General features: G+C 32.4%; 1 protein-coding gene across 8 annotated transcripts in view; it reads left to right on the top strand.

Moving 5' to 3' along the window:
• GRIK2 (glutamate ionotropic receptor kainate type subunit 2) overlaps positions 1-15013 on the top strand; it is a 362746-nt gene that overhangs the window by 139155 nt on the left and 208578 nt on the right. For all 8 annotated transcript variants that reach the window (XM_040059108.2, XM_040059107.1, XM_040059110.1 and 5 more), the window contains 3 exons: positions 2687-2868; positions 6267-6320; positions 9254-9427. In XM_040059108.2, the coding sequence (XP_039915042.1) occupies positions 2687-2868; positions 6267-6320; positions 9254-9427 (410 nt within the window). The remainder of the gene's footprint in view (positions 1-2686; positions 2869-6266; positions 6321-9253; positions 9428-15013) is intronic.

Raw genomic sequence — 15013 nt, 5'->3', positions numbered from 1 at the left:
TTGTGTATGGCGATTTTTTTTTTTGTTTGTTTTTAGATGAATCATTCTGTTCTTCAGGAAATTAATTTGGTGGGTTTTACTTTTCAGTGAAACTAATTTATTCTTTGCACATTTTAAAAAACACAAATGCTACATCCCAAATGGTAGATATAGTGTAGGAGGAAACCTCTAGCCTTTAATTAGTATTTAAAAGAGACAACTTCTGAAGTGTGATCCAGAACTGGAAAGCCTTTACTTGCTCTCAGTTCCCACTAATGCGTGAATGGGGAAATCCTGCTTCTCAACATTTTACCAGAGAAATAAAAAGTACCAGAGTAAGGGATGCTCAGCACTGTCTGATATTTTTTGTTCTATGTGGTGTTTCTCTGCATCAAGGAGCTGTAGGGTAACTGTGGCAAAGGTGCTTGCCACCTGTGATGCACCTTCACAGTAGCAGACATCTGTGCACTCTCCACAAAGTCGCATGTCTTCACTCCCTTGCAGGTTAGGGGATTATGTTTTCCAAAATCATCCTGTTGAGAGCCCAGCAAGCTGGAAGCCGTTGAACATCTGCCAGTAAAGATTTTATTCCTTATAGCGGGTCGCCAAATGGACGACTGAAGTGAGTCATTTAGTAGACTGGAACACGTTTTTCCCCTTGCCATAATCCATCTCAACTTTACAAATGCTGGTGGCTGGAAACACGGTGAAATATATGATAAAATCTTAAAAATGGAAGTATGTACTCACTGTAATTGTTACTAAAATTAAATATTCTGCTACAGGTAGAAGCTATGAACAATATTATACACTAAAAGTTTAAGGTTGCTTTTTTTTCACATTGATGAGGACTGGAGAAAAAACATAGCTTTGAAAACCCTGGAATTTGCTTATGTCTCAGATTTAACTTATCTTAAAATATATTATGAGAAATCTCAATTTGTCATTGACAGACATTGAAGGCATAAATACTTAATGTTCTTGCCTGCACATCTGTACTGCCCCAGTGCTGAGGTCCAGCCAGTGCATTGAAGATATGTGCATTTGCAGTTTTTCTTCCCCATATTCTCACTTTTCAGGTTTCTTTGGTAGCTTCCTACCTTTTGTACTGCCTTCCAATGTTTTACGTTGTTTATTGCTCATCACCTCCCTATCAGATGCATAGGTAACTCAGAAGGCATACACCATCATAGCATTCTCCTTGTCAGCCTTTACTTGCTCTTGTTCCTGCATCTGTAAATCTTCAATTTCAAATTTTGGTGTGATTTTTGGTTTCTCTGAGGTAGTCCAATAATGATAAGGTTTATGAAATTTACAATTTTTTTTTTTTTTTTTTTTAATATTCTTGAACTGCCCAGTTAGGACCTTTTAGGACTGATATTTTGGGTTAATGCTCTAGAACAGTAAAAACCTTGGAAGTTTTGGAATTCTTGGGTTCCACCCACTGCTGTTTCTTGAGGTTATTTCAGAGCATGGAGCTAATAGCATCAAGGTTATGGGTTCGACCCCTGTATGAACATTCAGTATACCATTCACTTAAGAGCTAGACTTGATGGTCTTTGTGGGTTCCTTTGAACTCAAAATATTCTGTGATGCTCAAAAAAAGTAAACCACACATTTAATTCATTAGGGTATTGGAAAATTTTTACTTCAAAAACTCCTTTAGGTAAGAAAACACTTGCCATCCTGTATCAAATCTTAGACGTACAGTAAAAGACCAAAACTGTATTGTACTGGTGCAAGCAATGGGTATAGATTAAAGGACCTGTCAATTTGTAGTTTCTTTTGTTTGTTATAAACATTTGTTTATAAAAATTTTATAATTTAAACTTGCTCCAGAAAAAAGGCAACATCCCTCTTGCCTTTCTTTCTACCTCATTTCAAAGTTCCTTGACAGCTTAACTGTCCATCCCATCTCCAAATGTGCAACAAAGGTGATTGGCGTAACACCTGAAAATATGCAAAAAACATACATATTAGGGACTCTACCCTTTTGAGTAAAGAATGTTTTAAAAGAACAGTTTGCAGTTAAGAAAGAACAGTCAGTCTCCTGTTTAAAATTTGATATATTAAAAGTACTCGGTACTTGTACGGCAAACTTGAACATCACGAAACACTGTAAAGGTCCGTACAATCAAATTAATTTCAAAGTCACTTCCACACACATAATAAATTTTTTTCTGGAGTGTTTTTGATTCCAAAACTAGCGCAATAGTGTAAAGCTACTTTTGTCTCTTGCTGTTCTTGAAAAGTGGTTCAGAGTATAGAAATATGAGAATAGATTCATAGGAGAGTTTTCTACAGTGTTGTATATAAACCTGATTTATTATTTGTGAGACTGTCTAGTCTGACTAAAACTGTTAGTCTGGGATATGGCTTTAATTGAATTAGAGTAATATGTTCTTTGAAGAGGAATGTCATAGTTTCATGATAATGCTAGAGGAAGATTTGTCTGTCTTAAGGTAATCCTAAATGAGTCTGCTTACTCTTCATTAATATTAAGGGAAAAGAGACTTTTGCTAAAGTGTTGGGAGTACAGATACTTATTTTTTTCTTTTTGATAACATTTTTTTAATATCAGTTCCAACCAACTGAGAATGGAAAAAAATCAGGAAACTTTGAATGCTTATAGTATGTTCTCCTACTAACAGTTAAGATTCTTGTTTTAATATTTTTTTTTTTCCTCCCAACTCCTGTTTTCTTTAAGGTCTCATTCGATTACAAGAGCTCATCAAAGCTCCATCACGATACAACCTAAGACTAAAAATCCGTCAGTTACCAGCTGACACAAAAGATGCAAAGCCATTGCTAAAGGAGATGAAAAGAGGCAAAGAATTCCATGTAATCTTTGACTGCAGCCATGAAATGGCAGCAGGCATCTTGAAACAGGTAATCCTCATTTTGCTTTTGATGTCTTAATCTCTTTCATCCCTAATAAATAAAAGTATTATCCGAACATAATAGTATTTAACAAGCAGGGAAATTGTATGTCAGTTTTACTAAGGCCTAACTAAAAATCAGCCAAGGATTTCAGAGGTTATTTTATTGGTGACACAAATGGAAGATGCTCTGATTATGCTTTTATAAAGAAAGAGTTTAATTAATTTATGTTCAGGAGAAACATGAAGGTATATTAGTCTTTCAGCTATGAACTCGTACTTTGAAGAATAGATGCTTTAAACATGGTTTTAAATGCTTGCTTAACATTATTTTATATATCAAATCTTTATATTTGTATGCATTTATTTATTATCTGTTTTTATTTGAGGCCTCTAAGATGTGTATTTCTAATCAGATAGTGATATCTGAATAGTATGTTACCAACAAACAACATTAATATTGAGAGGACAGAATTGATATCTTAGAGATATATTCTTTGCACTCTATGCACTAATAATGGAACTGCAAAAGACCCAAGTACACTTGGGTTGATGCTTTGAAAATGTTGTATGGAAGTGAGATGAGTAGGTGAGATACAGCAGATTTCCAAAGACTTAACTGGCTCAGAGACTATCTTCCACATAGTTTTTAAATTAAGCTATGACTTCCAATAAAGAGGCTAGGAAGAATACCTAAAACTGAAACAGTATTCTACACTTCTAATGCATAGCATTTAGTGACTTTAATTCATGTTTGTATTATGTTTGCTAGAAAACTGTAGGGTCTAAATTGAAAACAAAATGTATTTAAGAGTTGGAAACATGAGTCTCATTAGAGGTACTTACAGGTATCATTGTGGGTATAATAAAAAATGCTAGTAAGCCTACATGTATAATAAAATTATTTTTCTTTATTGTTCATTGATTGAAAAACTTTTATTAGTTCCTAGTAATTTTAAACCTCTACTGGTGTTTTTTTTTTCTAAATGTAAGCCAGCCAAGTTATTCTAGTTGTTTAGGCCAAATCATTGAATGTACATTATTTTAAGTATTTGAAATCTAAACAATGCAGATGGAAAATATGTTGAAGGCAGTATTAAGTTGCAATCTTAAAAATAACTCCATGGAGATGCATCACTTATGCAGTACCTAGAAGTTTTTAGGTGAAAAACCCCGTTTTATTTCACAGTATACTACATTGTGAAAAGTGTATGAATAGAGGGAAACGGGAACAAAATTAAAGCAGCGTATCTTTAATCATGTCCTAGGACCCAAAAGTGAGCATTCAACCTCTTTAAATCAAAATGTGAACAGTTTAATCAAAGTACATTGCTCATCCTAAAGACTACCGAGGGAAGATGCAGAAAAATATTTTTTCATGAGTGTTTAGATCTTTATGCAGTTTCTGTAAATTTTTACTTTTCCATTCAGGAGCTATACTACAATGCTTTAAATATGCCCCAAATTTGTAGTTTCAAAGCTGAATGTAAGCGCTTGCTGTCAAAACTGACACAAGGGGTGTTGAGTATATTATTTATGGTTAATATTTCATATATAGTGTTTATAAGTGGTTATTGAAAAAATATTTATATATCTATGTCTGAATTATTGACTGACCAGTTTTGTTTTCCTGGTAATGGAGGGAGGAATTTTGGGAGACACAACAAGGAGTTTCAGTTTGAGAGGATGATTGGAAAGATTAACAGTGAAGCTGGTGGAAGACAACACAAGTAGAAAATAAAGAAAACAGTATTTTGAGAACCTAGTGAAATGGCAACTACTCTTTGCTGGCCAAAATTCATAATGAAAAGTAAAAAAAAATCCCATCAATCAGACAAGCATACTTAAATTAAGGTGAATCTCACTGTTATCTACATCACCAGGCAACCAGGGAAATCATACATAATTTAAAACGTTAGGGAAGCACTGTAATAATGAGAAAAGAGAAATTACGATGTTTTAAGAGGGAAAATAAGTGAGATCTTTAGAAAAGTGAGAAGGTGAAAGAAGGAAAACCTGGAAAAGAGACAGCATCATCAGGTAGCAGAATAACACGCGTAGGATGTTGTTTAGGGATCCTTTGGAGTATGAAAGACTTGATTAGAAGCAGTTATGATATATGTGGCTGCAGATGTGTTACATGTATAGAGGAAGATACTTTGTTTTTATTAAAAAATGCTGAGTTCTTATAAAAGCTAAGAATGTTTGTAGATGTGGAGTTCCTAATGAAGTTATAATATTTCTTACAGGAATGTGGTTTACCTGTGTTTAAGAGAATTTAATTGCTACAGGAACACTAGTTCTTAAGTACTATTGTGGAATTCTAAGAATACAAGTAAGGGAATTCTTTGGAAAACTGGTGTGTTTTTTTCAAGATCTTTAAAATATTATAAAATCTGATTTACAACTGATATTTGGATTAGTTCTAGGTTTGTTTTTTTTTTTTTTCCCTCATAGACTATTAATTTCATCATTTTTCAGACAATATCACAAGTAAAGACACCCACAGCCTTCAGAATGCTGACAATTCTTTTTAATACAAAATCTGGTATTGTCACAGTAGTATAATTGTGGCCTTCAGTGTGTTTAAGGAGTCCATCTGATAGGAACTTGGCAAAGAATTTCTTTAATAGTTCCTGGAAAGGAAGAAAATACTAAGGCAACTTTTGTGCAGAGCATGAAGACACATGCTTCTCAGGAAAAAATGCCCTTAATGAATAAACATGATGAAACATATTTTTTTCTATAATTTTTTTATACAATTGAGAGGAAAACATGAACTTTTAAAACGCACAGTTTATCAAAGACTACTTGGTATTGCATAGTTAGCAACAGTGATGAATGAACTTCAGAGATACCTGAATTTATAAAGTAATTCTATGAATATTTGTTCTTCATTGTTATTTAAGTAGTATCTCTTGCTGTTCAAAATTTGACTCAAGAGAATTTTCTTCCATGGTTCGGTGCACATGTATAATATAAGCTTGGATTCTACTTTTAAATGCATGGTATTGTTCGTCAAAATAGAAAAAAATTCCCTTCCTATTAGGTAATTCATTTTAAAGGAAGGGTTCAATAATGAATGAAAATACTGTCAACTCAAATTATGTGTTGTAACTTAATGTATCCATTAGTATGTAAAAATACAAGTGTCTTTCACATTTACTACACTAAACAGTCTAATAATATTCTTTCTATCAGAAGATCGGGTACATAAATTCCTTTAATAATCAGTAATCTTCTCTAACTGCTAAGAAATTACTTGCTTGACCTAATTTTAGCATAATTCCAGCCCTATAGTCTGATCTCAGTAGCGTTCTTTTGCAGCATTTCATTTGCCATGTGAGGCTGATAAAAATGTATTATGTGGTCTCAGAAATATTAATCTTTTGTTTATTTTTTTTCAAGGCTTTAGCTATGGGGATGATGACAGAATACTATCACTATATCTTTACCACACTGGTAAGTGGCTTGTGAAAACATAGTGATTATATCCAACAAAGATGTTGCGCTCCTAATTATGTAACTCAACAAAGTGGAAAAAGTCTCTCTGGAATGGGGTATGAGTGCAAGAGGTTTTCTTCACTGAGTTTTCTTACTTTCAGTGAAAACTCATCAGGATGGTTTAATTAGTGTTCAACAGTGTGCTCTGGGAACTGACAGACCTGAAAAAAGCAGCTGGCCGTAGCACTGCAGCTTTTAAATGTCAAGGAGGGTAAAATGTATAATTCATAATTCATTGTTTATTTCATGCATATTGTCCTTTTTGTCTTTTAGGTGTTTGTATGTGAAGATTAAGATATTTTGAAATTTACTCATATATGCTATATTTTTAATCCAACATTTTACAAAGTAGTTCTTCACTGTCATATGATTAATGAATAATTTGTTGTGAATCTTAACAGTATTTTATTTAACAATTCGTATGAGCTTTTTAGGTGCATGAATTATGCAATATCCTTTGGTGTCCACTGTAAATGTAACTTAGAAAGAATCTGATCATTCTTGGATCTATCATTTGCAGTAAATGAACATTTAAAATGTGAATGTTCTTACAAAATGAACATGTATGTGAAATTCTTTTTCCTGCTCACCACAGCCTAAGGGACAGTTTAAAAGTTGGTAAAATATTATTCTAGAGACTACAGATTCTCCAGAATTATGCACATTTCTCTGTCTTGAATTTGCATTCAATTTCAATTTTAATTAGACTGCAGTTCTCGATGTTTTTTAAAAGAAAAGTATGAGACAAACCTGAGACAGATGTTCCTTGGCAAAACCGTACTTGAAACGGCCCATGTTTAAAGTTACACACATGTTAAAGTTTTTATGAAAATGAATCTTTTGTGGTAGGGTAGAAGTCCACCTCAGAATCCCTAAACAGAAATTAATGGGAAGTATTAACATGAAGTAGCTAGTTGGATAGAAAGCAAAATAATTTGTGAAGTTCAAATGCACAGCCTGTACAAATGCCTATTATTTTTAAAGGGTAAATTGTTCTGTCACTTATAGATTTAGGATTGCATGCAATAGAATTTCCCTCACTAAATAGAATTGCCTCCATAAAAATGGATTATGGATGTTTCAAAGGTTTTTTTCTTATTTTTAAAATTTTTATTTTGATATTGATGAAAATTTTTTTCTTTGAATCCTATGCTGTCCTTTGGCATTGAATTTTCACTTTTAAAGCTCTTTTTAAAAATCAGAATTTTCTGTCATTCTTATTTACTTGTTAAAACATTAGATTTTCTATGGAGACAAGAGTATTATATTGACTTGGAACTATCAAGAGATAATTTACTGTGCACAAACATATCATAGATTTTGATTTTGCAATGTAGCCCTGGAACCAGCATCAGAATTTAGTTGTTTTTATGTATTAATTGCTTCTTACCTGACATGGTGAAAGTCCCGTCAAATAAATTTTCCAGTCACAGTGTTTACAACAGTCTTCTGTGTAATCTTCTCTTGATTGATTCAGGATGTAATGCACTGGCTCATTATACACTGACCTGTGTGCATTTGTAATATATGCATAACAATATTGTGTATATTTATTACATTCCAGTGTAAACATGAATGTGTTTGGATTAAAAAATTGCATTCAAGGTTCTGACTTCTTTCACAGTAAAAATTATGTAATGCAATTCTAGTTATGTCCAACATTTCAATAAAATGTTTTATTTCTTTGCAAAGAGGATGTGAGTTAGGTTGTTTTAAATGAATTTTGAAACCTGCATATCTTAGATATGGGAAACTATATCATATTACTAGCTACAGAATTAAAAAGGTGTGGTGATTGATGAGAGGTTGATATTTTTGTGGGCTTTGTGATGTTTACAATGGAGGTTATATTTGGGTTTTCTGTAGTACCATATTTAATTTCTTCAGCTCTAGCCAGTAAACAAAGTGGATTCAGGCAAGTGTTACATCTAAAGCTACCTGACAACAAAAATTAAATTAAAAATTAGATGAATGACTACCTATGAATTATGGGGAAAATGTCTATGTTCAATAAATTAAAATTATGTTATAGGGGAGCAATATATTACATATAACCCTGATTACATTTTTTTCCCCTGTTCAAAACTTGATCTTAGACCTGAGTTTTCTGAATTTAAGTACTGTTTCTACATTGCTTCTTAGGATTTGATCAGAGCACTAAGATAATCTTGAATTTACTTTCTTGAGCTAAAATTTTAATTGTTTTTCTTCTTATTATTTATATTTCCCCTATGTGTGTTTGAGGGCTAACTGTACACACACACACCCACACCCACACATATACTGAAAACACATAAATTGTCAAAAATTATACTTGAAAAGATGAATTCCTAATCAAAGATATGTTCATATTTGGAAGTACATTGATGACAGTGTAAAATGCTTTTGAATAAATTTCAAGCCATATACATTTCTCCTTGTCCTGGCTCGCCACCACCCCCACTCCCTGCCTTACTCCCCTCCACCAGTTTATCCTCCTAAGATTAACATTTTTAAGTTTCACTGAGAGTGAAAGGTCAAGGAAACTCTTGTCCAGGTAATTTTACTGATTGATGTCTGTTTGATTTCTGGTAAGTTTCAAGAAATGGCAATTAATGTTAATATTTAGAAATTGAAAATGTTATTTAAGCATACTACCTGGTAGTGGATACAGTTCCCTAATTGGACTAACATTTCCTGAAAGTCTGTTCTTCTTCTGAGAATCAGATTACTCCCACCATAAGGGCAGCCAAGTTGCTTGCTCACAGACACAGGCCCCCAGACAAGCAGAACACATTTCCTAGCACCAATGGCACTGAGAAATTACCGTGCTCTCATCTGGGGAGATGGTCCGACAATTGAAATAGCAATTGCAGTGTATTATGGAATTTATACAGTGGTAATTTTTTCAGGACCTGTTTGCCTTGGATGTGGAACCCTATCGATACAGTGGTGTTAATATGACTGGATTCAGAATTCTCAACACGGAAAATACCCAGGTGTCATCCATCATTGAGAAGTGGTCTATGGAGCGCTTGCAAGCACCCCCGAAGCCTGATTCAGGTTTGCTGGATGGATTTATGACGGTATGAATACCAGTATTTAGTTCCTTTTTTTATATGTTTGTGAAGCTAAAAAAAACCAACAAAACTTTTTGTTTGTTATTAAAAGTGTTTAGAGGTATGTAACCAAAGATTATTGTAAACATGAGTCAGAGAGCAACTGTGATGTTTCTGTCAACATTTTGCACATTGAATAACATTATTATATTAACTTTCTTTCAAAATTGCACATACTGTAATTTTTTTTTCAGAATATAATGCCATATTCTAAATGTCAAATTCACTTAATTTCCCTAATTTGCTAGAGAAAATTTTTTATGGGACAAAAATCAAGCTAATGAATATTGTCACTTTCTCTGTATTTTGTGTCTTATTCATTTAAGATTCATTCATTATTAATGTGTACTTTCTAATATTTACATAAATCTTGTTTTTAAATATTTTATTAATATTATGAACAGGACCTCATTACTACCTTTTCTACTTTCTGCGCTTTCAGATTAATCTGATTAATTAATCTGGTTGTTTATTTTCATTTTCTTTTCCTTCCATTGCCAAGAGGTTTTGGCCTCACTTCAGTTCATAAAAATCACAGCTGTATTCCTGCAAATTTCATTGCAGCTTGAGTTTCCACTCATTAGCTGGAATTCAGTCTGGAATGATAATGTCAGGAAGGGGTCTTTTTGAAAATACGTCCTACATTAGGACTTTAGTCTTCAAATTTGTTGAAAGATTTTCCACTTTGGCCTCTTAGTAATTTATGTAGTTGGATTTTGTTTGGCTTTCATTTTTTTGGGGAGGGATTTTTGTTGTTGTGGTTGTAGTTATTGTTGTGGTTGTTATTGTTGTTAGGTTTTTGGGGGGGGCGGGGTTTAGGCATTTCTTCATCCATTTGAAAAACAGAAAATTTATTTCTTGAAGACAGGTATCTTAATAATCTATTAGATGCCTAGATTGTGTTAGTTATTCCACATAACAACTAATTAACTATTTTTTCTACTGATAAGTTTTAATGATCTTATAGATATTAGGTACTAAATTACAATCAATATTTTAGCAAGTTTATTTTTTTCTAGAAAATTACCCTTTTTAGAGGAATTTTTTTTTTTTTTTTTAATATACTTACTTCATGTAATGTCTTGAACATGATAGTTTGAAACATTTTAGATTTAACTTGTTTACTAATTTCCTTGCACTGCACTTTACAGATCGCATCACATGGTAGTTTGAAAGTTAATTTGTTAATTTCTCTAAATAATTTCAAACAAGTAATGAACCCCCCAAAATCTGAAAACTGTGAAACATGCATGTGTTTTATATATAGATGTTACTTATTAGTGTCAGTCATTGTTCCATGTTTCCTTGTTTGCATTAAAAATTTCAATTATTTTATATTTACCTTTTTGAATTTAAAATTTGCATCACTTCTCATTCATTGTAGTTGCATATTTTATGTACTGATCAAAAATGTAAATGATCTCAAAACTTTGGATATTTTCCAAGATCAGTAGTGATAGTTATTTTATGAGAACACAGGGCCATGGTGAAAAATACTGGAATATAAATACTGGAATAGAATTCTCTGGGCCAGTTGCATGTTTTGCAACTCCTGTGATGCTGTAAAGAAAGTGCTTTTCTTAGAAAATCCTTCAGATGTGAGGCAGAACCCTGCAATTGCTCTTATGTGACACTATAAGAATAATATTTTACATCATGACTTTGCCTCAGGATAGAAAAGTACAAAAAAAACATGAAAAACACAGTGGCTTCTCCTCTGGGCCCTTAAGAGCCCTCCATGCTCCAAGTGGAACCCAGTTTTCATACAGACTGATGAATATTTTATGGTAATTATTTTTGTTGATTAAGCATTTAAATCTGCTTTGATTACCTGGGTTTTAAATACCTGAGAGATGAAGATAGAATTTAAATTATATTCAAAGGGTTAATAATCTTGGCAAGCATTATGAGATTACAGAGTTTTTTGATCTGGTCCTTAGATGCACAAAAACCATTCACAGTGTGTCCATTTAGATGGTGTGAAAGAAAGTCAAATCACGATGTCATTGCACAATGTTCTTTCTGTGCTCAGAATAAAGTAAGCCATTTTATTGGAAGCCATTTTATTATCAGGGAAGTTGTAAAATCAGTTAAGTGTGTAAAATTTGACTTTAATGTCACTGTTGTTCATGTACATTTAAAGTCAAAAATAGACTTGGGAATCAAAGACTCTTCACAGATATTGGTGTTATGGTGTACTCTAACTGATATGGGCTGGACTGGAAATGTCTTTTATTTTCACTGCTTGATAAAGACTACAGCTTAATCAGAAAAAATTAGCAAGAAGACTGCTTGATGGGAGTGCATTCAGCTTGAACCACACAGCTAAATGCCATTTAATCAGGTTTAAAACACTTAAAACTCGTTTCAAGTAAAAACCTGAAGTTTGTATATAACATTTAGAGACCTGAGTAAAAACTAACTTTTTTTCTGGTGGCGTAAAACCAGGTAGTTATGAATTGCAGTTTTTAAGCTCCAGTTGTGTTTGTGTAACGTACACAGTCTTCTACCCTAGACTTTTTCATCACGTTGACTTTACCCTATGACAGTTGGAACTACCAATATAAATCTGACATTGTTTTTCCTTATGATGCATAGTGTTCCCAGTATTAATTGGCATTTCAAGGTCTTTCCTGTAGGCTTGTACAACTCTCTAACTAGTATATAATTTTCCTCATAAATATTTTACCATTTAATATCCTATTGGAATACAAAATTGGCATAAAATTTCATCTCATCTGCTTGGAATGTTCCAAGTCAAATTTGCAAGTGTGAATACTATTTAGTTCAATTATGATAGTTTTTCCTTTGTGTTGGAGATGGCTGTTTCTCAGCAGAGCTCTGAAAAAGGTGATGGTTTAGCACACCTGAGGGGAAAAGTGATCAAAATCAAATTTTCTATCACATTTCACTGTTCTCTTAGGACTTCTTAAGAATTTCTTTGTATGGACTTTGGGGAAAAAAAACCAAACAACCTATTAAATGCTACCATATTGAATAATTTTAGTAATAGATGCTTACTTATTGGTACAGCAAGGAAACTAAATGCATTCTATGATTTAGGAGAGTGACTACAGTACAATAGGTTTTGGGTTTTCTATGGCTCCAGAAAATCTGAAGATATGTTAAAAATCACTTGCTGTATTGTTTCAGACTATTCAGGCTATCTTTGCGCAGGCCTCTTGAGATAAACGTTATGCTTGTGTAAATGTTTGTAAGCAATGATTTCTTTTAAAGTCTAAACTGATTTCTATTAAAGAGAAATGTGAATATACTTTTAATATGATACATAGAAGTCCTGTGGAAGTCTCACAGGTCTGCTCTGGTTGAAGATATTTTCCTATCATCATTCACATACTAACAGACCTAATTTTACATTTAGTGGTCCTTTCATATTTCTTAATGTCTGAGGATAATCAAAATTATACATGTCCTCATAACATAGAAATAATAATCAAAATGTGTTGCTATTCAAGTATATTTGTATCCTTTTATCCACCATACACTTGTGCAGATATGCATATGCACATGTGGTATAGCTTACTAAGCTACTTAAATAGTTATGTTGGTTCCTTAAATTTGTAATCTCCTTTTTATTTTAAGTATTCTCAGCAATCTTGTACTTACTTTGACCATTGTTTTTGTATAAAAATGCTCTTACTAACCAGAAATAAAGAAAATATAGTGCTTACAAAAGTAAACATCACATGAAACTGGGATAAGTTGTTACTTCTGTTACTTCTTTTAATAAAATTACAGGAATTTTATAATAATAATAATTTTGCCAGAAGTAATAAACCATGACTTTAGAAAATTGTAGAAGAAAAGATGAGTCAAAGATCAAACTGTTACAATACCTTATTTTTCTTGTTAATAGAATTAAATGTATCTAACATTTCAGTATGTATTTATCATTGTCTTCTTGTTTCTTCTTGTTACTTGGGTAAAAAAGCCCAAAAGAAAAAAAAAAATGTCCATTTTAAATCCAAATCTGGGTTTTTTTTTCAGACTGGCAAAACTTTTAAATTAGTTTTCACTTGGTCCTGCACTTCCTGACTTAATTCAGCAATACATGTAAGTGAGTTTTAAAAAAAATTTGACTTCTTACATATTTCTGAGTAAAATCCAGAATGGCTACTACGCCAAAATGATATGGGCAAACATCAATTAATTTGGACATTTCCATGTTTCTCAACAACTATTCTTACTTTTCAGCAGTTCAAAAAGCACTTTTAGAAAGTTAGACTCTGGATAGGGTGGGTTGTTAACATTTGAACTTTGTATAATAATTTGTATTACTTCTAACTAGACTGAAGCTCTTTAAACAATTCCCTGATATATGATATACTCATTACTGTTATTTTCCACCAAATTTATACTGAATTCTGAAATTTGAAACTGATTAGCACTTAGCAAGCACTTGAACAGAATGACTTGACATTAATAAAACCACATTATTTTCCAACCAGATTATCATTTCTTCTGGAAAAAATGAACCTATAAGTTAATGAAACCCTCAAATATACCATAATGAAATAAAAATATTTAATTAGTGTAACTTCAGCAGACCTTTTTTTCTTAAAATTTTAGATTTACAGGGGTTCCTGCTTATTTTAACCTGGAGTAAAAAATGATTTTTGAACTTTCCTGTAAAATGGAAAAATGATATTTAATTATTATGACAATGCTTTTATTAAATTCTGACAATATTGGCATCTGTACTGTATACACAGAAAAATAGTCTGGAAAACAGAAGGGCAACATATTATTTTAAAGAAACTTTACTTTGGTATTCTTCACATATTGAGTCTGTACAACTATTACACTGAAAGAAGAAAAAAAAAAACCCAAAAATGCTGAGCATAAATACACATCCACATTTATATATGTCAACCGTGATTCACACCAAGCAAAATAGGGCATAAATAAAGTGTTATGAACTCAGAATTCTTTTACTCTTCAACTATGAATCTTCACAGTTTTGTGTGCCTCAAGTCAGAATTTAACATGCATAATTAAGATGACCTAACAAGCCCTGCTGCTTAATTAACATAAAGTTTTCCTTACTAATTGCTTTTTCCTATCATCCAATTCAGCTCTCTGCTTTTTTCTTATATAGAAAAGTGTTACTTTTCTTTTCTTTTCTTTTCTTTTTTCTTTTCTTTTCTTTTCTTTTCTTTTCTTTTCTTTTCTTTTCTTTTCTTTTCTTTTCTTTTCTTTTCTTTTCTTTCTTTTCTTTTTTCTCTTTTCCTCTTTCTCTTTCTTTTCTTTTCTTTTCTTTCCTTCCTTTCCTTTCCTTTCCTTTCCTTTCCTTTCCTTTCCTTTCCTTTCCTTTCCTTTCCTTTCCTTTCCTTTCCTTTCCTTTCCTTTCCTTTCCTTTCCTTTCCTTTTTCTATTCTGACTATTAATTCTATTCTTTAGTGCTCACTTTAGTAGCTATGTATGTGAGGTGCAGAGAAACACTGTGGTACTTCTTGAATGTGAGAGTGTGAGAGCCAAGGTCAATATTTGGCAATATTTAGGTGTTTAGCCCAGAAAAATCAGAGGCTGCAG

This window comes from Hirundo rustica, chromosome 3 (genome assembly GCF_015227805.2).
Source record: "Hirundo rustica isolate bHirRus1 chromosome 3, bHirRus1.pri.v3, whole genome shotgun sequence".
Taxonomy (NCBI): Eukaryota; Metazoa; Chordata; class Aves; order Passeriformes; family Hirundinidae; genus Hirundo; species Hirundo rustica.
Note: the sequence above shows the minus strand (reverse complement) of the source record. Positions and strands in the feature narration are given on the sequence as shown.